Source organism: Rhincodon typus, chromosome 42, assembly GCF_021869965.1.
Source record: "Rhincodon typus isolate 14 chromosome 42, sRhiTyp1.1, whole genome shotgun sequence".
In the NCBI taxonomy this organism is placed as follows: Eukaryota; Metazoa; Chordata; class Chondrichthyes; order Orectolobiformes; family Rhincodontidae; genus Rhincodon; species Rhincodon typus.
Genome location: NC_063373.1, coordinates 5,432,494 through 5,455,602, shown reverse-complemented (window position 1 = coordinate 5,455,602; position 23,109 = coordinate 5,432,494). Strand labels below are relative to the sequence as shown.

The following is a 23,109-nucleotide window of genomic DNA, read 5'->3' as shown; positions in this document are numbered from 1 at the left end:
AGATCAGGTGAAAGTGAGGGCGGGGTGGAAATTGGAGGCGAAATTGATGAAGTTAATGTGGTATACTGTATCCGCTGTTCCAGATGTGGCCTCCTCTACATCGGGGAAACCAAGCGGAGGCTTGGGGACCACTTTGCGGAACACCTACGCTCGGTTCGCAACAAACAACTGCACCTCCCAGTCGCAAACCATTTCAACTCCCCCTCCCACTCTTTCGACGACATGTCCATCCTGGGCCTCCTGCAGTGCCACAATGATGCCACCCAAAGGTTGCAGGAACAACACCTCATATTTCGCTTGGGAACCCTGCAGCCCAATGGTATCAATGTAGACTTCGCAAGCTTTAAAATCTCCCCTCCCCCAACCGCATCCCAAAACCAGCCCAGCTTGACCCCACCTCCCTAACCTGTCCTTCCTCCCACCTATCCCCTCTGCCCACCTCAAGCCCCATCCCCATCTCCTACCTACTAGCCTCTTCCTGCCCCCTTGACCTGTCCGTCCTCCCTGGACTGACCTATCCCCTCCCTGACTCCCCACCAACACTCACCTTTACTGGCTCCTTCCCCGCCTCTTTGACCTGTCTGTCTCCTCTCCACTTATCTTCTCCTTTATCCATCTTGTATCCGCCTCCCCCTCTCTCCCTATTTATTTCAGAATCCCCTTCCCCTCCCCCATTTCTGAAGAAGGGTCTCGGCCTGAAACGTCAGCTTTCTTGCTCCTCTGGTGCTGCTTGGCCTGCTGTGTTCATCCAGCTCTACACCTTGTCCTCTCAAATGTGAATTCTGATCTCTTTTGCTCTCTGTACCTACGACACTATGTTCTGCACTCTATTCTGCTACCTTGATGCACTTTGTATGGTACGATTTGCCTGTATAGTACACAAATCAACATTTTGCTCTCTATCTACCACATTTACCAGAATGTGGCCGGGAATGGAGGATTTGTATTGTAAAGAGAGGCTGGATAGACTGAGACATTTTTCACTGGAGCATAGGAGGTTGAGAGGTGATCTTATAGAGGTCTACAAAATCATGAGGGGTATAGATAAGGTGAATGGCAGGTGTTTTTTTTCCTAGGGTAGAGGATTTGAAGACCAGTGGACATATTTTTAAGGTGAGAGGAGAAAGATTTAACAAAGACATGAGGGGATTTTTTTTAACACAGAGGGTGGTTTGCGTGTAGAATGAACCTCCAGAGGAAGTGGTGCACGCAGGTACAGTTACAATGTTTAAAAGACATTTGGATACATACATGAATTAGAAACGTTTGGAGAGATATGGGCCAAGTGCTGGCAGGTAAGACTAGTTTGGTTTGGGATTATGATCAGCAAGGACTAGTTGGACCGAAGGGTCTGTTTCAACGCTATGACTCTATCTCAGTACACGTGACAACAATAAATAAATCAATCAATTAAGAAACAAAAGAACCAAGTTTGTCATTAGTTCCCATTTTTGTGTTCAATGTTGTATTACAATTCGCACAAAAACAACCATTGCAATTGCCAGTCATCAATGGGTTTCTTACTGCCCTAGGAAGTCACTCAATAGGCAATTTGGAATGTGCAAGAAATATTGGCCCAGCCAGAGACACTCCATCCTGTCGCATTAGTAAAACAAAAATCTGCACCATTTAGCTTTGAATTGCTTTCTGAATTCTTTGAGGGAGTTTGAAGAAAAGGCAGGTTACATTATTTTCCCTTTATTCATTCACAGGATGAGGGCATCGCTGGCCGGGCAGCATTTATTGCTCATCCCTAATTGCCCAGGGGGCAGTTAAGTGTCAGCCTCATTGCTACGGGTCGGGAGTCACGTACACCAGACCAGGTAAGGATGGTGATTTCCTTCCCTGAGGACATTAGTGAACAAGATGGGTTTTTCTTCACAATCGCGAATGGATTCATGGTCATCATTAAATTCTTAGTTCTAGATATTTGTTGAAATCAAGTTCCACCATCTGCCGTGGCGGGATTCAAACCCTGGTTTCCAGAACATTATCTGGGTCTCTGGATTAACAGTCCAACAATAATACCACTAGGCCATCATGTCCCCCATTGCACTTTGCATACGTCTCTCCCCTGAGGTGGGTTTGAGCAGGTTTTATTGTCCCCGATTTCTCATTGGCCCATTAGGCACTTTACTCTTGCACCAGGGGAAAGAAATGACCCAGGAATGTGGACTAGAGATAACAAGGTGTAGAGCTGGATGAACACAGCATGCCAAGCAGCCTGAAGAAGGGTACTGGCCCAAAATGTCAGCCTTCCTGCTCCTCTGATGCTGCTTGGCCTGCTGTGTTCATTCAACTCTACACCTTGTTATCTCAGATTCTCCAGCATCTGCAGTTCCTACTATCTCTATCCAGGAATATGGACCTTCAGTTTCAGGGGTGGTACCCAGCTTTCCCCGCGCCAGACAGCGGCCTCTGTCCAACAAACGGGAAAGCGGTGCGCAGGCGCGGAAGCTCCGTGCTCAGAGCATGCGCGGGAAGTGGAATGGCGATGAAGGGATGCTCCCTTTTCTGACAACCACGCTTTGGTGAGAATCAGATCGGGGCGGAGGGAAAGACGGAGCGCTGGGCCCACCGTGTGGCCGGGAGCATCTCAAACACACGGGAAACCCCGAAAACGAATTTACCAAGAGCCCCCGTCCCCACTCGCCCGACGCGTTTTCGTGAGACAGCGAGCTGGTTTGGTCGGTCGCCATTTTTGTTGGGGGCGATGCACGATAAAGCGCATATGCGATCGCCATGTTTGTAGGGGGCAATGTCTGAGAATGAGGAGGAGGAGCTTTGCTGCCCAGTGTTCAGAATGGGGACAACCTGTCCATCAAACTGCTTCAGGTTTTGACTCCCAGTGTGTGATTGATGAGGCAGAGCAGTAGCAGGAAATCATATTGATTGGCACTACAGAAGGACTTCCTGTCTGTATTGCCAAAAAATAAACTGAAACAAAACAGTAAGTTATAGGGATAGTAGGAACTGCAGATGCTGGAGAATCTGAGATAACAAGGCATAGAGCTGTGTTCATCCAGCTCTACACCTTGTTATCTCAGTAAGTTATAGGAGCAGAATTAGACTGTTTGGCCCATCGAGGCTGTTCCACCATTGGATCATGGCTGATGTGTTTCTCAACCCCATTCTCCTGCCTTCCCACCGTAACCCTTGATCCCCTTACTAGTCAAGACCCTATCCATCTCTTGTCTTAAATACACTTCTAAAATCATGAGGGGTGTAGATAAGGTGAATAACAAGCCTATTTTCCCTAGGATGGGGCAGTTCAAAACGAGGAGGCATATTTTTAAGGTGAAAGGAGAAAGATTTAAAAAGGACATTTTTAAATGACACTGGGGCAGCATGGTGGTTCAGTGGTTGGCACAGCAACCTCACGGCGCCAGGGACCCAAGTTCGATTCCACCCCCAGGCAACTGTCTGTGTGGAGTTTGCATGTTCTCTCCCCGTGTCTGCATGGGTTTCCGAAGATGTGTAGGTTAGGTGGATTGGCCACACTAAATTGCCCCGTAGTGTCCAGGGATGTGCAGCCTTGGTGGATTGGCCATGGGAAATAAAGGGTTATGGGGATAAGGTGGGTCTGGGTGGGATGCTCTTTGGAGGGTTGCTGTGGACCCAATGGGCCGAATGGCCTGCCTCCACACTATGACCTGAGGTGCAACTGTTTTACACAGAGTGGTTTGTGTGTGGATGCAAATATAGTTACAATGTTTAAAAGACATTTGGACAAATTCATGAATGGGAAATGTTTAGCGGGACATGAACCAAGCACAGGCAGGTGGACTAGTTTAGTTTGGGAATATTGTTAGCATGGACGAGTTGGACCGAAGGGTCTGTCTCCATGCTGCATGACTCTATGACATGGTCTCCACAGCCCTCCATGGCAATGAGTTCCACAGATTCAACACCCTTTGGCTGAGGAAATTCCTCCTCATCACAGTTCTAAAGGGTCGTCCCTTCACTCTGAGGCAGTGCCCTTGTATCCTAGTCTCTCCTACTGGTGGAAACATCTTCTCCGTATCCACTCTATCCAGACCTCTGAGCATTCTGTAAGTTTCATTGATATTCCGTCCCCCTCCCCCTCATCCTTCTATGCTTGCTCGAGTTAAGATCCAGAGTCCTCAACTGCTGTTCATATGATTAACCCTTCATCTGCTGGATCATTCTTGTAAACCTCCTCTGGACCCCCTCCAATGTCAGCACAGCCTTCCTTAGATATGGGCGCCCAAAAGCAGAAGGGTCACTGGACTCAAAATGTTAATTCTCCTTTCTCTCCACAGATCTTGCCATACCTGGTGAGTTTTTGTAGCAATTTGGAGTTACAGATCATGAAGCATGGAAATAGACCCTTCAGTCCAATTTGTCTATGCTAACCAGATATCCGAAACTAATCTATTCCCATTTGCCAGCATTTGGCCCATAACCCTCTATAGCCTTCCTATTCATGTACCCATCCAGATGCTTTTTAAATGTTGTAATTGTACCAGCCTCCACCACTTCCTCTGGCAGCTCATTCCATACACACACCCACCCTCTATGCGAAAAAGTTGACCGTCGGGTCCCTTTTAAATCTTTACCCTCGCACCTTAAACCTATGCTGTCTAGTTTTGGACTCCCCTACCCTGGGGCAAAGGATCTTGGCTGTTTACCCTATCCATAACCCTCATGACTTCACAAAGCTCTATAAGGTCACAGCTCAACCTCCAATGCTCCAGGAAAAAAAATATCACCAACCTATTCAGCCTCTATATCTCAAACCCCCTTCTTTCAGACTTCCAGCATCCGGAGGTTTTTTTTAATTTTACGTACACTGGACTCAACTTCCCACACTAAGCTCATAGCCTTGAATATTATGACACTTCAAGTACTCATCCAAGTACTTTTTAAAGGTTGTGAGGTTTCCTGCCTCAGCTATCTTCCTAGGCAGGGCATTCTTCACCAACCTCTGGGTGTAAAAATATTTCTCAAATTCCCCGCTAAATGTCTTGCATTTCACTTTTAAAAAAGTGTGCCTCCTTGTTCTTGACCCTTGGGAATGAAGAAAAAGGAAGCAAGTCCCAAACTCGGGTCCAATTACCTCAGAGGATGCTCAGCCCCAGATTTATCAATATCTTTGACTCAGCTCAGCTGAGTCATGTGAAGGCCCCTCACAGAAACTAACAACTGTGAGGAGATGTCATCTCCTAATGGAGAGACTAACCACCTTATTAAGGGCAGTGTGCAGTCATCTTCAGCCAATGAGCAGGAGTGGAGATCATTGTGAAATGCTAACCAAATAAAATCTGAAAGAACTGTGGATGCTATAAATCAGAAACCAAAACAGAAATTGCTTGGAAAAGCTCAGCAGGTCTGAGAGAAATCAGGGTTAACATTTCGGGTCGAGAACTGTGATTGTGAAATTCTACTCTGGACAGACAGTGAAGGATTTTGGAAACTCATTTTATGAAGGGTTAGAAGGGGACAATTTACACACAGCAAACTCAAACCAAGAAAAATGTTGGTTTCCCTGAATTTGTATCCCAGAAAGATATTGATGGATTTTGCAAACTTCCTCTTACAGGATGTTACTTGGCAAGAAGAAACTCAGAATCACTCGATTCATCAGGACTCTGATCTTTAAGTGTGAGTGTTGAGTGCCAAGTTAGTTTAAACGGCTTCCTTGACAGCCCTGCTGTGGCTAAAATCCTCAACCGTTGTCCTGTAGTTATTTCACAATCAGCTAAAGGGAAGAACTTTATCTAATCTATTGAAGCAAAAGCTATCATAAGCTCGGGTTAGCATGGTGGCTCAATGATTAGCACTGCTGCCTTACAGTGCCTGGGACCCAAGTTTGATTCCACCCTGGGGTGACTGCTTGTGTGGAAGTTGCATGTTCTTCCCCGTGCCTGCGTGGGTTGTCCTCCGGGCTCCGGTCTCCTCCCACGGTCCAAAGATGTGCAGGTTAATTGGATTGGTCACGCTAAATTGCCTGTAGTGACCAGGGTTGTGTAGGCTAGGGTGAAGTAAGAAGTCACACGACGCCAGGTTATGGTCCAACAGGTTTATTTGAAATCACAAGCTTTCAGACCCTTGCTTCTTCTTCATGTGAAGTGGAGGGAAGTCTTTGCAGCTGATCAAAAGTGTCAGATGGTATGAGTAAAGTGTCGACAGTTGAATAGCAAGTGAAAGGAAGCCCTATGCAAAGACTTATTATTTCAGCCTGTCGAAACTCCACTCACACTATTTGTACTCATCTTTTGACACTCCTCATTCCCTGGAATTATCGTGCCGTCATCTCTCGCATAGAAATTCTGAGCCTGCGCGCTATCCCTCCACTTCCCCTGACGAAGGAGCAGCGCTCCAAAAGCTCGTGATTTCACATAAACCTGTTGGACTATAACCTGGTGTCGTGTGACTTCTGACTTTGTCCACCCCAGTCCAACGAGGCGAGGGTGGATTTAGATACAGGGTAGAACGGTGGGTCTGGGTGGGACGCTTTTCGGAGGGTTGGTGTAAACTCGATGGGCCGAATGGCCTGCTTCCACACCAGAGGGATTCTCTGATTCTATGTGCACCTCAATCAAAATCACTCCTCGATTTCCCCCCAACCTGACCTTGAAATTTAAATGTTTCCTCCCTCCAACCACTCTGGTAAATCTCACTGCAATTTCCCCCTGGTACCATTACATCCTTCATGAAGTGCAGCTTTTGTTAATTTGTAGAGACTCATGCTCTGTGTTCGTGTGTATGTGATGTTATCCAGGCACCTTGGTTATCTGTTCAACTGGACCTGAAACATCTGTTTTCTCTCCACAGATGCTGCCAGAGCTTTTCCAGCAATTTCTGTTTGTGTTTATTTTGATTCCGATGTATTTGATACCTCTTAAGCTGCAGGGTATTGAAAACCAGCACTATTGTTTCAGGGGTGAGTACTTTTGACTGTTTATCTACAATTTAGAGCTTTTAAGTGCTGTTGTATCAATTCGAGCTGGAGGAGAAGCTGCTGGGTTTAAAACTCCAAGGACATTGCTGCATTTTGGAAAGGCAAATCAAGGCAGAACTTGTACAGCTAATGGTAGGGTCCTCGTGGGTGTTGCCAAACAAAGAGACCTTGGAGTGCAGGTTCATAGTTCCTAGAAAGTGGAGTCACAGGTAGACAGGGTAGCAAAGAAGGTGTTTACTCCTTTATTGGTCAGTCCACTGAGTATAGGAGTTGGGAGGGTCATGTTGCGGCTGTACAGGACATTGGTGAGGCCACTTTTTGGAATACTGCGTTCAGTTCTGGTCTCCCTGCTGTAGGAAAGATGTTGTGAAACTTGAAAGGGTGCAGAAATAGTTTACAAGGATATTTCTGGTGATGGAAGGTCTGAGCCATAGGGACAGGCTGAAGGAGCTGGGGCTATTTTCCCTGGAGCTTCGGAGGCTGAGGGGTGACGTTATAGAAGTTTATAAAATCCCGAGGGTCATGGATAGGGTGAATAGCCAAGGTCTTTTTCCCAGGGTAGGGGAGTCCCAAACTAGGGGACATAGGTTTAAGGTGAGAGGGGAATGATTTAAAAGGGACCGAGGGTCAATTTTTTCACGCAGAGAGTGGTACATGTATGGAACGAGCTGCTACAGGAAGTGGTGAAGGCTGGTACAATTACAACATTTAAAAGGCAGCTGGATGGGTACATGAATATCATAGAATCCTTACAGTGTGGAAACAGGCCATTAGACCCAACAAGTCCACACCGCCCTTCCGAAGAGCATCCCACCCAGGCCCAATTCCCTACCCCTGCATTTCCCATGTCTAACCCACCTAACCTAATCATTCCCGGACACCGTGGGCAGTTTAGCATAGCCAATCCACTTACCCTGCACACTTTTGAACTGTGGGAGGAAACCGGAGCAACCGGAGGATAAACACACAGACTTGGGGAGAACATGCAAAGTCCACACAGACAGTCGCCCGAGGGTGGAATCGAACCCGGGTCACTGGCGCTGTGAGGCAACAGTGCTAACCATGAGAAGAATATGGGTCAAACGCTGGCAAACGGGACTAGATTAATTTCTGATATCCGGTCAGCATGGACGGGTTGGACCAAAGGGTCTGTTTCCGAGCTGTACAACTCTATGACTCTTGCAAAACGCCAGTTGCCTGGAAGAAGATAAACTGCTGTAGTTCATGAGATGAAGTTGTTCCCATAATCCTATTAAGTAAGGAGTTACAAGTCAGTATCAGCTTCACAAAAATGATCAAATTCATTCAGCTCAATTTCACAATCTACCCTTGTGTGGAGTTTTTGGTTGGTCTGCTGAGCTGACTGGTTTTCTTCAAATGTTTCGTCTCCCTTCTAGGTGACATCTTCAGTGCTGTTTAGCTTCTGTTGAAGCACTGTTGTTCTGTCCCGCTCTGAATTTATATGGTGCGGTCTGTCATGGTGGGTAGTCCTGTTTCCAGTTTTGTACTGTAGTGGGATGTAAATGGGGTTTATTTCAACATGTTTGTTAATTACATTGGGTGGTTGAAAACCAGGCTTCCAGGAATTCTCGTGCTTGTCTTCATTTCGTTTGTCCTCGTACTGTAACTTTGTCTCAGTTAAATTGATGTCCTTCTATGTCAGAGTGCGAGGGAGAGTTAGTCGTGCCGTTTGCTGCAAGTTGGCGTTTATGTATCCTGGTGGCGAGTTCCTGCCCATCTGTCCTATGTAGTGTTTCTCGCAGTTGCTGCATGGTATTTTGTGTATCACATTTGTCCTGCTCATTGTGGGTATGGGGTCTTTCATCTTTGAGAGTAACTGCTGTTGGTTGTGTGTTATCGTTATTCCAAGAGGTCTCAGAGGTCTTGTAGTCAGTTCCGATGTGTTTCGAATATAGGGTAGGGTGGCCAGTACATTGGGGCATACAGTGTCTTCTTGGTGTTGTTTATTTGCCAGGCATTGGCGGATGAAGCTGTTAGGATAGCCATTGTTCATGAAGACTTTGTATAGGTGTTCCTCTTTGTTTTTGCGCAGCTCTGGGGTGTTGCAATGTGTTATTACTTGTTTAGACAGAGTCTTGACACAGCTCTGTTTGTGGACGCTGGGGTGGTTACTGTTGTAATTCAGGATTCAGTCTCTGTGTGTGTGGTCTTTCTGTATACGCTGGTAAGGAATTCACTGTTGTTCGTTCGTTCCACCATTATGTCTAGAAACGGGCGTTGATTGTTGTTCTCTTCTTCCCTGGTGAACTTGATCCCGGTGAATATGCTGTTAATAAGGGTGGTGTGTTTCTAACTTTGCTCATTTAATGATCACGAAAGTATCGTCCACGTATCTAACCCATAGTTTAGGCTGGATCTGGGGGAGGACTGTGCGTTCAAGTCTTTGCATATCAGCTTCCACGATGAGACCTGAGATGGGTGAACCCACGGTTGTCACATTAATTTGCTCATATACCTGGCCGTTGAAGACAAAGTGCGTGGTAAGGCATAGGTCTAGTAATTTTAGCATCTTGGCCTTGCTGATGGTTTCATTGGAGGTTTGCGTTTTCGGATTGTTTCGATTTTTTTCACTCAGCACAGGATTTCCTGGATAACATCAGAAACATAAAAATCGACAAGGAGGAAATGATGGTCTTCTTCGACGCTACAGCATTAGTCATCCCCTATCGACATGACACCAGCAAAGGAGACACGGGCCACATTACCGGACAATCCGAAAACACAAACCTCCAATGTAACCATCAGCAAGGACAACACGCTAAAATTATTAGACCTATGCCTTACCACGTACTTGGTCTTCAACAGCCAGGTATATGAACAAATTAATGGGACAACCATGGGTTCACCCATCTCAGGTCTCTTAGCGGAAGCTGTTATGCAAAGACTTGAACGCACAGCCCTGCACCACATCCAGCCTAAACTATGCATTAGATATGTGGACGATACTTTTGTGATCATTAAGTGAGCAAAGTTAGAAGAAACACACCACCTTATCAACAGCATATTCACCGGGATCAAATTCACCAGGGAAGAAGAGAACAACAATCAACTCCCGTTTCCAGACATAATGGTGGAACGAACGAACAACAGTGAATTCCTTACCAGCGTATACAGAAAGACTACACACACAGAGACCCAATCCTGAATTACAACAGTAACCACCCCAGCATCCACAAACAGAGCTGTGTCCAGACTCTGTTTAAACGAGCGATAACACACTGCAGCACCTCAGAGCTGTGCCTAAACAAAAAGGAACACCTGTACAAAGTCTTTACAAACAATGGCTATCTGCCGATGCCTGGCCAATAAACAACACCAAGAAGACACTGTATGCCCCAATATACTGGCCTCCCTACCCTATATTCGAAACACAGTGGAACTGACTATGAGACCTCTGCGACCTCTTGGAATAATGATAACGCACAAACCAACACCCACACTTCACCAGCTACTCTGAAAGACGAAAGACCCCATGCCCACAATGAGCAGGACAAACGTGATACACAAAATACCATGCAGCAACTGCGAGAAACACTACAAAGGACAGACGGGCATGAAACTCACCACGAAGATACATGAACACCAACTCACAGCAAACGGCACGACTAACTCTCCCTCGTTCCTATTCACTCTGATATAGAAGGACATCAGTTTAAGTGGCACAAGGTTACAGTACTAGGACAAGCAAAACAAAGACAAGCACGAGAATTCCTGGAGGCTTGGTTTTCAACCACCAGTGTGATAAACAAACATATTGAAATAGACCCCATCTGCATACCACGAGAGTGCAAAACCAGAAACAGGACTACCCACCATGACAAACTGGACCATATAAATTCAGAGCAGGGCAAAACAACAGTGCTTCAACTGAGGCTACACAGCACTGAAGACGTCACTTAAAAGAGAGACAAAACATTTGCAAGAAAACCAGTCAGCTCGGTGGACCACCCAAGAACTCCAAACACGACCGAAGCTACAAATCTTTGCTGCAACATTAAACTGCCTTTGTGTTTTCGTGGGTTCTATCTCACTCCCTTTTTTATCCATTTCAAATCAATTTCACAGAAGGGGTTTAGAAGGAGAGGATTTTGAACATGGAAGGAAAAAGCACCGCTCACAGCAGGGAGAAACTGTACACGTGTTCTGTGTGTGGATGTGGTTTCGGCCAATCATCTGCCTTGTTGAGACACAGACACAGTCACACAGTGGAGAAACCGTGGAAATGTGGTGACTGTGGGAAAGGATACAGATCGCCGTCTGATTTGGAAATTCACCAACGCAGTCATTCTGGGGAGAGGCCGTTCACTTGCTGCGAGTGTGGAAAGGGATTCTCTCGGTCTTCCAACCTGCTGACCCACCAGCGAGTTCATGTTAATGAGAGGCCTTTTAAATGCTGTGACTGCGGGAAGTCTTACAAAAGTTCTGGGGAACTGATGTGCCACGAACGCGTCCACACTGAGGAGAGACCTTTCAAATGCCCAGATTGCAGAAAAGCCTTCAAAAGTTCCGGGGAACTGATGTCCCATCAACGTGTTCACACCGACGAGAAACCGTTCAGGTGCTCTCAGTGCGGGACTGGCTTCAGGCAAGCATCTCAATTGACTGTACACCAGAGAGTTCACACTGGAGAGAGGCCATTCACCTGCTCGCAGTGTGGGAAGGGATTCACTCAGTCGACTGACCTGCTGACTCACCAGCGGATTCACACCGGGGAGAAGCCATTCACCTGCCCGCAGTGCGGGAAGGGATTCACTCAGTCGTCCAACCTACTGACACATCGGCGGGTTCACACTGGGGAGAGGCCGTTCACCTGCTCCAGGTGCGGGAGGGGATTCACAACCTCTTCCACCCTGCTGAGACACCAGCGGATTCACAGTGGGGACAGGCCATTCTCCTGCTCGTTGTGCGAGAAGAAATTCACTCAGTCTTCCAGCCTGGTAAGACACCAGCGGATTCACAAGTGACTACAGTGATTAACTTCTACTGTTAACTTTAAAGTAAATCACATGCAGGACTGAAACATTTTCACAGGACCTCTGCTAATGTTATAGGGCTAATATTCTGGAAAAATCAAATAAATTATATGGTATAAAGACAGTGTGAATATTTTCAATGTCTCTAAAACAAGTTAGTTTTTTTTGCTTAAGTTTAATGCTTTCTGAACCTTCTATAGATGGTCGGTCATCCCTTTCGATTTTTTCTTGATGGCAGGAATATGCTCATCTGAAATATCTGCGACTGGGTCTCCATTGATCTATCCCTAGAATGCCTGCTCACTTCACCTCTTTCAGCTTCTATGCCCATATTGAGTTCTTTATTGAGATTCAAAACACTAGTTTCAGATCCAATGTTCTCCTCTTCAACAGCATGTGGAATTCAATCTTGTTGTGGTGACTGTGAGCCAGGGTTGCCTTTCTTCAATACATCCTGATCAGTGGTGTGACCCTTTGATCTTTTACATATAAGTTCTGTGTCTGATACTATCTCTCTCACTAACACCTGAAGAAGGCATAGAAAGCTTGTGTTTTCAAATAAACCTGTTGCACTCTAACCTGATGTGGTGTGATTACTGACCTTGTCCACCCCCGTCCTACAACAGCACCTCCACATCATTCCATAGTGTGGAAGCAGGCCATTCGGCCCATTCGAGTCCATACTGACCCTCCGAAGAGCATCCCATCCAGACCCACCCTCCCCAACCCACCATTCCTCATCTCCACCCAAACCGATTCTACATCCTGATCTCCTGTAACAAGATCTTCTCTAAGTATGGCACAAATGCCAACCCTTAGTGCTCTCCATTGCACCTTTTATCTATCTTGCAGTCAGCGGCGTTTGGCCGGTAAGCTGACAGGCTGGGTTGGGCGGCAAGCTTACGTGAACACTCGGCATGGGTCTCAAGCACAGACACGGAATTTCCGGTTCCTCCGTTTTCTCCAAACGGTGATGGGGAGGCAGCTGCCGTCCTCCTTCAGGCCCAAGGTTAGCGGCCGCCATCTTTTTTGGAGGCGGTGCTGTGAAAGTGCGCATGCGCTGTCCTGCCACTTGTAGGAGGATGGGCAACAAAAGGGAAGGATCTGGATGAGGGACAGGACAGGAGATGGTCAATGTCAAATATGACCTGGAGTCATTGGCAATGGTGATGCTAATGGTGTTGTCAAGAAACAAATCATTGGTTCACACTGGGTGTTTATGCCAGGAGAATGAACATAACTGCCTCAAAGCATAACTAAGGTAAAAGCATAGCAACATTAAAATGGGAGCAGGAGTAGGCTATTTGGACCTTTGAGCCTCCTTTAGCATTCATTATGATCATGGCAGATCAGCTAACTCAACAGCCTGTCCCCACTTTCCCCAACAACCTTTGATCCATAACGGTTCGGTACGGCAACTGCTCTGCCCAGGAGTGTAAGAAATTACAGATGGTTGCATGCACAGCCCAGACCATCACGGAAGCCCACTTCCCATCTACGGACTCCATGTACACTTCTTATTGACGCAGAAAGCTGCCAACATCAACAAAGACCCCTCCCACCCTGGTAATACACTCTTCCAACCTCTTCCGTCAGGCAGAAGATACAGAAGCTTGAACACATGTACCAACAGGTTCAAGAACAGCTTCTTCCCTGCTGTTATTAGACTGCTGAATGGATCTCTCTAATTTCAATCTAACATTGACCTTGCTTTTATGTACCTCCTGTGCAGTCATAACCTTGTATGCCTCTGTCTAAACAGCCTATGATCTGTGTGTCCTTGTGCGTTATGATTTCACTGTACTGCTTGCAAAACAAAACTTTTCACTGTACTTAGGTACATGTGACAAAATAAATCAAATCAAAAGATCCCTTTAGCCCCTTCTTGAAAACATAGAATGTTTTGGCTCAATAGCTTTCTGTGGGTGAAGTAGTTTCTCAGAGAGAGATATAGAATGACATGTAGCAAAACAATAAATAAATGAAAGTGGGAGACAGAGTTCACACATTAAAATGTGTCGAATATGATTTTGAGTCAGGAAGGCAATGAAGTGCCGAATTGGAAGATCAGGCATGGTTCCTCCAGCCTAACAATGCTGCAGACCGAGTGCAGAAATGTCATTTGCGAGAGTAAGTTGGTGAATTTATTCAGTTATGCAGTACAGAAGCGGTCCTTCAGCCCATCCAGTCTGTATAGCCAAAAATACATTATTGTGTACACTAGACCCACTTTCCCACACTAAGCCCATAGCCTCGAAAGTTATGACACTTCGATTGTTCATCCAAGTACCTTTTAAAGCTTGTGAGTTTACTTGTCTCCACTACCCTCCCTGGCAGTGCCTTCCACACTCCCACCACCCTGGGTTAAAATTATTTTCTTCAAATCCTGCTAAACCTCCTACGTTTCACATTAAGATTGTGCCTCTTTGGTCTGGACCCTTCATTTAAGAAGGCATGCAAACGGAAAGTTCAGAGTTGTGCTTGTGGACTCGGTGGAGACGTTTACGCAGTTTAGAGGAGACTGCACTGTGATCAATAGAAAAGCAAGTGAATTGCTGGTTCACTTGGAAGGCGTTTGGTGCTTTGAATGCTGAGGAGAAAGGAGGTTGAAGGGAATGTGCTACACCTGCTGCAATTACTTGAAAAGGTGCAATGGGTGGGGGCAGGGGCAAGGTATTGGGGTGATGGAGGATGAAGTGGTTGCTTCAGAGTGTTGGTAAAGGAGACGAATGCTGTTTGGTCTCACTACTTGAGGCATACACTTGAATTGGAAGCAGTCCACAGAAGGTTCACTAGGCTGACTCTAGTGTGTAGGAGTTGGGGTCTAAGGAAAGGTGGGGCTGATACCCAGTGGTGTTTAGGACAAGGGGGCGTGATCTCATCAAATACCTGGGGGGGCCTGACTGGGTAGTTGCTGAGGCAATATTTCCTCCTTTCTCAGAATTTAGACCAACGGACTCAGTTTTAGCACAGGTAAGGAGGTAACTTAGCAATGTCTTCCACAGAGAGCAGTGAAGGCTGGATCACTTCTATAGGGATTGTCCTTTAGACCACCCTTCCCCACTCAATAGTCAGCAGGGACTGCCATAGTGTTAAGGGATCAGATGGAGAGGAATTTGTTAAGCATGTACAAGAAAATTTTCTTATTCAGTGTGTGGATGTACTTATTAGAGAAGGAACAAAACTTGACATTCTCTTGAGAAATAAGGCAGGGCAAGTGCCTGAGGTGTTAGTGGGGACCACTTTAGGGCCAGTGGCCATAATTCTATTAGTTTTAAAATAGTTATGGAAAACAATAGACCTAATCTAAAGTTAATGTTCTAAATTGAAGGAAGGACATTGTTGACGGTATTAGGCAAGAACTTTCAAAAGTTGATTGGGGATGATATTCGCAGGTAAAGGGACAACTGGAAAGTGGGAAACCTTCAAAAATGAAATAATGACAGTCCGGACACAGTATGTTCCTGTTAGGGTAAAGAGCAAGGCTGGTGGGTGTAAGGCATGCTGGATGGCAAGAAAGAGAAGGAAGCATATGTCAGGTATAGACATCAGGGTTTGAGTGAATCCCGAGAGAATAAGGGCAGTAGGAGTATACTTAAAATGGAAATCAGGAGGGCAAAAGGCGACATGACATAGCTTTGGCAAATAGGGTTAAGGAGAATCCAAAGGGTCTCTACAAACACATTAAGACAAAAGAAAAACTAGACAGAGAATAAGGCCCCTTAAAGATCAGCAATGTGTGGAACCGGAGGAGACACCAAACAGGTACTTTGTATCAATGTTTACTATGGAGAAGGATATGGAATTTGGGGAACATCAGGACATCTTAAAAGGCATAAAAGTGGATAATCCCTAGGACCTGATCAGGTGTACCCTAGAACTCTGTGGGAAGCTACGGAAGGGATTGCTGGGCCCCTTGCTGAGATATTTGTATCATCAAAAGCCACCCGTGAGGTGTTGGAAGGCTGGAGGTTGGCTAATGTGGTACTATTATTTAAGAAAGTTGATAAGGAAAAGCCAGGGAGCTATAGTCCAGTGAGTCTGACAACAATGGTGGGCACGTTTTTGGAGGGCTTCTGAGGATCAGAATTTACATGTATTTGGAAAGGCAAGGACTGATTAGGGATAGTCAGCATTGACTTTGTGCGTGGGAAATCGTGTCCCACGAACTTGATTGAGAGTTTTGAAGAAGTGGCGAAGAGGATTGATGAAGGCAGAGCAGTGGACATTGTCTATAATGGACTTAAGTAAGGCATTCAACAAGGTTCCATGCGATAGACTGGGTAACAAGGTTAGATCACATGGAAAACAGGGAGAACTAGCCATTTGCATACAAAATCGACTCAAAGGTAGGTGACAGAGGATGATTTTGGAGGCCTGTGACCAGCAGTGTGTCGCAAGGATCGGTGCTGTGTCCACTGCTTTTTGTCATTTATATAAATGATTTGTATGTGAATATAGGAGGTGTGGTTAGTAAGTTTGCACATGACACCAAAATTGTGGTGTTGTGTGGACAGCGACAAAGGTTACCTCGGAGTACAACAAGACCTTGATCAGATGGGGCTGTGGAGTGACAGATGGAATTTGATCTTACAAGAACTTTCAAAAGTTAATTGGGGATGATATTCGCAGGTAAAGGGACAACTGGAAAGTGTGAAGCCTTCAAAAATGAGATAATGACAGTCCAGACAGTGTATGTTCCTGTTAGGGTGAAGGGCAAGGCTGGTGGGGTAAGGCATGCTGGATGGCAAGAAAGAGATCTAGGTAAATGTGAGGTGCTACATTTTGGTAAGGCATATCAGGGCAGGATTTATGCATTAAATGGTGTTGCCAAACAAATAGACCTTGGAGTGCAGGTTCATAGTTCCTCGAAATTGGAGTCACATGTAGACAGGGTAGTGAAGAAGGCATTTGGTATGCTTGCCGTTATTGGTCAGTGCATTGATTATTGGAGTTGGGAGGTCATGTTGTGGCTGTACAGGACATTGGTCAGGCCACTTTTGGAATACTGCATTCAATTTTGGCCTCCTGCTATAGGAAAGATATTGTTACACTTGGAAAGGTTCAGAAAATATTTACAAGCATGTTGCCAGGGTTGGAGGGTTTGTGCTATAGGGAGATGCTGAAAAGTTTGGGACTTTTTTTACCTGGTGCATCGGAGGCTGAGGGGTGACCTTAATAGAGATTTATAAAATCATGCTGGGCATGGATAGGTGAATGATCAAAGTCTTTTCCCCAAGGGTAGGGGAGTCCAAAACTAGAGGGCATAGGTTTAAGTTGAGAGGGGAAAGGTTTAAAAGGAACCAAATAGGGAAACCTTTTCATGCAGAGGGTGGTGCGAGTACGGAATGCACCGCCGGAGGAATTAGCGGAGACCAGATATCCTAACTTAATCTAGTCCGATTTGCCAGCATTTGGTCCATGTCCCTCTAAATCCTTCCTATTCATATACCCATCCAGATGCCTTTTAAATATTGTCATTGTAGCAGCCTCCACCACTTCCTCTGGCAGCTCATTCCGTACACACACCACCCTCTGTGTGAAAAAGTTTCCCCACTTGGCTCCTTTTAAATCTTTCCCCTCTCACCTCAAACCTGTGCCCTCGAGGTTTGGACTCCCCTACCCTAGGAAAAGGTCCGTGGCTGTTCACCCTATCCATGCTCTTACACCCAGGGCTGATATGTGGTGACAGTGTAAGAAATGTGTTCCACCCTCCTCCTCCTGCATGGCTCAGAGATCCTAGACAATGAACAGAAGCTCCTTTATAATTGTTTAGAGTCTGGGAGAACAATGGCAAATGCCAGATACACACTGTGAGGTCAGAGATTGGTGTTTAAACTGCTCCTGACTAGAAGTGAAATGACAGATTAATGTTTCCACTGTAAAAATGACCATGATCATTCTGATCTGAGCATTTCAAATGTTTGTGCAACAAAGCTGTGTCAATCATTTGGAAGACAATCACAAGACGTTGCATTTGTCTAGAATCTTTCACATAGTCCAGTATTACAAGGTGCTTCACAGAAGTTGCTTTAAAGAAGTCTGTTAAAAAGAAGAGGTGTGTTTAAGAGAGAGAATTCCAGGTCTTTGGGCCTGGGCACAGTCATGATGTTAGAGCAATGTTATTGAGGGTAGTGTTACTACATGTGGACAGACAGCTGAACCAAATCTGCCTTTCCACTTCTGTTTGCAACACAGTAAAACTGAAATCCTTCAAAGACTGTCAATAGATACTCCATGATTTTCCACATTTTTAAATAGCCAATCCCAGACTTTGTTAATTCCAGACACCAGTTTTGTATCTTAAACAAAACAGACTATCAATTTATTAAACACAATAACTTTAGAGAAAAAAATTATACAAAGTATGATAATTAATGTCTACACTTTAAACTGTTCACACCGTTTTCAGCCCCTCATTCACACAAAAGGACAGACAAACAAACAACCACACTTATGGGATAAATAAAAGGAAAAAAACAAAACTGGCTAGATTATTTATAGAATCCCTACAGTGGCGAAAGAGGCCATTTGTCCCATCGAGTCTGTACTGACCCTCTGAACAGCAGCCCACCAAGACCTACTCTATCCTTGTAACCCCACATGGGTTTTTTTTAGAAACCATGGCTATCCTGCACATCCCTAAACACTACGAAGTGATGTTTAGCTAAACCACCTAACTTGCACATCTTTAGACTGTGGGAGGAAACCAGGGGACATGCAGGAAGCCTGAGTAGACACAGGGTGAATGTCCAATCTCCACACAGACAGACAGTTGTCCAAGTCTGGAATCAAACCTGTGAGGCAGCAGTGTTAACCGACATGTCACCGTGCCACTTCCAGCACAGACACACTGGCTGCCTTCTGTATTACTTGCTTCCATACTTGCAGGCCTTAGCTATTGTTGTTTGATTGTGACATTGCAAGTGACAGGTATTCTTTGTCAACAGCCCAGATCTTCTGATTGGAACACAGTCATTTGCAGCAAAGTAGCCTGAAAAATGTGCTGGGGATTCTTTGTAAGTCCCAAAGGTACAAGTCAGGATTGTGATGGGACACTCCCTGCTCGCCTGGATGAGTGCAGCTCCAGCAACATTCGAGAAGCTTGACAACATCCAGAACAAAGCAAACTCTGCTTGATTGGCACCACATCCACAAACATTGACACCCTCCACCACAAACACTCAGTCGCAGCAGTGGGTACCATCCACAAGATGAATTACAGAAACTCACCGAGGGTCCTTAGACAGCACCTTCCAAACTCAACAACCACTTCCATCTAGAAGGACAAAGGCAGCAGATATATGGGAACACCACCACCACGTTCAAGTTCCCCTCCAAGCCACTGACCATCCTGACTTGGAAATATATCGGCCATTCCTTCAGTATTGTTGGGTCAAATGCCTGGAATTCCGTCCCTAAGAGCATTGTGCATTAACCCAGTTGACATGGACTGCAGCGGTTCAAGAAGGCAGCTCACCCCACCTTCTCAAGGATAACTTAGAACAGGCAATAAATTCTTGCCAGCCAATGATGCCCACATCCCACAAATGAATTAATTAAAAAACCACTAACTGCCAAAGAATCTCCCAGCAAGTTCAAACTTCTGAAACCTTCTGTAAAAGTCACCAACTCGAAGTTATTTAAAATGATTTTCACAAAACGTTGTTTCACAATATAGATGTAGACTCCTTGGTTGTTTTTGTGGAAACATTGATCGGTGTCATCTTTTCAGTTCACTCGGGTAAAAGTAGTAATACTCCCAACTCCAGCTTTCTACTCTTTGGGCTTCCAGAAGCTGGCGAGGGATACGAATCAGGCAGCTTTCAAAACTTCACACTGCGTCAGCAGCTGCCAAAATGTTCTCCTCCGAAAATCAACAGTTTGAAACAAACAATTTCAACTCTGATTCTGCCCTAATAGACTGACTGTCTTTTCCCAAGATCTCAATTTACCATTCAACATCTACTTGCATACAGGACCTCTTCCAGTCTCAATGGAACCAATTCCCAGTTACTGACTGCATTAATGGCCAATTTCTGCTATCTGTTTAAACACAATGCTTTTGCTGGGATTCCTGTGTTCAGAGGAACCTTTTTGATCAAGAATTAATAATTGGGCCTAGCCTCAAACCCAAAGTAATTTTCTGCTGACATTTCATGTTTACAGCTTCAAACCAAAATTGATAAAAGAATAAAACTAATGAAAAATCAGTGAGGGTTCTAACAGTAAGAAAGGGTCAGAAACAGAAGATAGAATGGGAATCCAGGGTTCAAGGAAGTCCCAGAGACAGTGAGGAGAAAGGCTGCCTCCTTCAAGCACCTCTGTGAACTGGGTCCATGTGGGTCATGACCACAGCTGTGCAGGAGATGTCTGCTGCCTTAAAACAGGATGACAGACATTGCCTGTGTGGCTTTACAACCACATTATTAATCCCCACAAAGTTGGTCTGCAGCAGACCAATGAGGGGGCAGGGTCAACTTGACCATTCTGACCACATCTCCGACATTAATCTAGTCCCATTTGCCAGCATTTGTACTATATCCCTCTAAACCTTTCCTATTCATGTACCCATCCAGATGCCTTTTAGATGTTGTAATTTCCAGCCTCTGGCAGCTCATTCCATACACACACCACAGTTGGCATGAAAACTTTGCCCCCAGGTCCCTTTTAAATCTTTTCCCCCTTAAACTTATGCCCTCCAGTTTTGGACCTACCCTGGGAAAAAAATCCATGGTTATTCACCTTATTAATGCCCCCAAGGAGCAGTGGAGAAAAAAAACACCTTCAATGGTCTTTCTGCTGATGTTAAATGGGGGTCTGTTCAGTTATCTGACCCTCCCAATGCCTCAAATGTATGTAAATATGATCTTGAACAAGTAAGAAATTCCTTTGATTTGTTTGCTGGATAGAGTCAAATTCCAGTGTTTGTTTTGTTTCTTCATTTGCTACTGTGCAGAACAGAATTGCTTAAGTGCCTATGTGTGTATATGAAGATATATTTATGAATAAAATATATTTTTGAAAATAAAGTCCAGCTTCCTTTGGGTGTTCCTGCTGAGTCCTCCAGCCCCGCCCTCTCATTCACTCCGATTGTGTGGAGGACCAACCTTTTCCAAAACAACAAGGTGCAGGGCTGGATGAACACAGCAGGCCAAGCAGCATCATAGGAGCAGAGAGGCTGACGTTTCGGGCCTAGACCCTTCATCAGAAAAGGGGGAGGGGAAGGGGGTTTTGAAATAAATAGGGAGAGAGTGGGAGGCGGATAGAAGAGGGATAGAGGAGAGGATAGGTGGAGAGGAAACAAACAGGTCGAAGAGGCGGGGATGGGGCCAGGAAAGGTGAGTGTAGGTAGGGAGTTAGGAAGGGGATAGGTCAGTCCAGGGAGGACGGACAGGTCAAGGGGGCGGGATGAGGTTGGTCGGTAGGAGATGGAGGTGCGGCTTGAGGTGGGAGGAGGGGATAGGTGGGAGGAAGAACAGGTTAGGGAGGCAGGGACGAGCTGGACTGGTTTTGGGATGCGGTAGGGGGAGGGGAGATTTTGAAACTTGTGAAATCCACATTGATACCATTGGGCTGCAGGGTTCCCAAGCGGAATATGAGTTGCTGTTCCTGCAACCTTCGGGTGGCATCGTTGTGGCACTGCAGGAGGCCCAGGATGGACATGTCGTCTGAGGAATGGGAGGGGGAGTTGAAATGGTTCGCGACTGGGAGGTGCAGTTGTTTGTTGCGAACCGAGCGTAAGTGTTCTGCAAAGCGGTCCCCGAGTCTCCGCTTGGTTTCCCCGATGTAGAGGAAGCCACACCGGGTACAGCGGATGCAGTATACCACATTGGCAGATGTGCAGGTGAACATCTGCTTGATGTGGAAAGTCTTCTTGGGGCCTGGGATGGGGGTGAGGGAGGAGGTATGGGGGCAGGTGTAGCACTTCCTGCGGTTGCAGGGAAAAGTGCCGGGTGTGGTGGAGCTGGAGGGGAGTGTGGAGCGGACAAGGGAGTCACGGAGAGAGTTGTCCCTCCGGAAAGCAGATAAAGGTGGGGAGGGAAAGATGTCTTTGGTGGTGGGGTCGGATTGCAGATGGCGGAAGTGTCGGAGGATGATGCGTTGGATCCGGAGGTTGGTGGGGTGGTACGTGAGGACGAGGGGGATTCTTTTTTGGTTTTTATTGCGTGGACGGGGTGTGAGGGATGAGGTGCGGGAGATGTGGGAGACACGGTTGAGGGCGTTCTCGACCACCGAGGAGGGGAAGTTACGGTCCTTGAAAAACGAGGACAACTGAGATGTACGGGAGTGGAATGCCTCATCCTGGGAGCAGATGCGGCGGAGGCGAAGGAATTGGGAATAGGGGATAGCATTTTTGCAGGAAGGTGGGTGGGAGGAGGAGTATTCTAGGTAGCTGTGGGAGTCGGTGGGCTTGAAATGAATATCGGTTTCGAGGTGGTTGCCCGATATGGAGACAGAGAGGTCCAGGAAGGGGAGAGAGGTGTTAGAGATGGTCCAGGTAAACTTAAGGTTGGGGTGGAAGGTGTTAGTGAAGTGTATGAACTGTTCGAGCTCCTCGTGGGAGCACGAGGCGGCGCCGATACAGTCATCAATGTAACGGAGGAAGAGGTGGGGTTTAGGGCCGGTGTAGGTACGGAAGAGGGATTGTTCCACGTAACCTACAAAGAGGCAGGCGTAGCTTGGGCCCATGCGGGTACCCATGGCTACCCCCTTTGTCTGTAGGAAGTGGGAGGAATTGAAAGAGAAGTTGTTGAGTGTGAGGACGAGTTCGGCTAAGCGGATGAGGGTGTCAGTGGAGGGGGACTGGTCGGGCCTGCGGGACAGGAAGAAGCGGAGGGCCTTAAGGCCATCTGCATGGGGAATGCAGGTGTAGAGGGACTGGACGTCCATGGTAAAGATGAGGTGTTGGGGACCGGGGAATTGGAAGTTCTGGAGGAGGTGGAGGGCGTGGGTGGTGTCACGGACATAGGTAGGGAGTTCCTGGACCAAGGGGGAGAAAATGGAGTCGAGATAGTTGGAGATCAGTTCGGTGGGGCAGGAGCAGGCGGAGACAATGGGTCGACCAGGGCATTCAGGTTTGTGGATTTTGGGAAGGAGATAGAAGCGGGCAGTGCGAGGTTGGGGAACGATGAGGTTGGAGGCCGTGGGTGGGAGGTCACCTGAGGTGATGAGGTTGTGGATGGTTTG

The 23,109-nt window shown here is 46.3% G+C and overlaps 1 protein-coding gene across 1 annotated transcript in view; it reads left to right on the top strand.

Moving 5' to 3' along the window:
• The first annotated feature begins 2,451 nt into the window (after positions 1-2,451).
• Positions 2,452-23,109, top strand: part of LOC109917471 (zinc finger protein 850-like) — a 36,144-nt gene continuing 15,486 nt past the window's right edge. The window contains exons 1-4 of the mRNA XM_048619092.1: positions 2,452-2,531; positions 6,799-6,907; positions 11,012-11,909; positions 12,772-12,928. Coding sequence (XP_048475049.1) covers positions 11,041-11,909; positions 12,772-12,928 — 1,026 coding nt within the window. The 5' untranslated portion in view covers positions 2,452-2,531; positions 6,799-6,907; positions 11,012-11,040. The remainder of the gene's footprint in view (positions 2,532-6,798; positions 6,908-11,011; positions 11,910-12,771; positions 12,929-23,109) is intronic.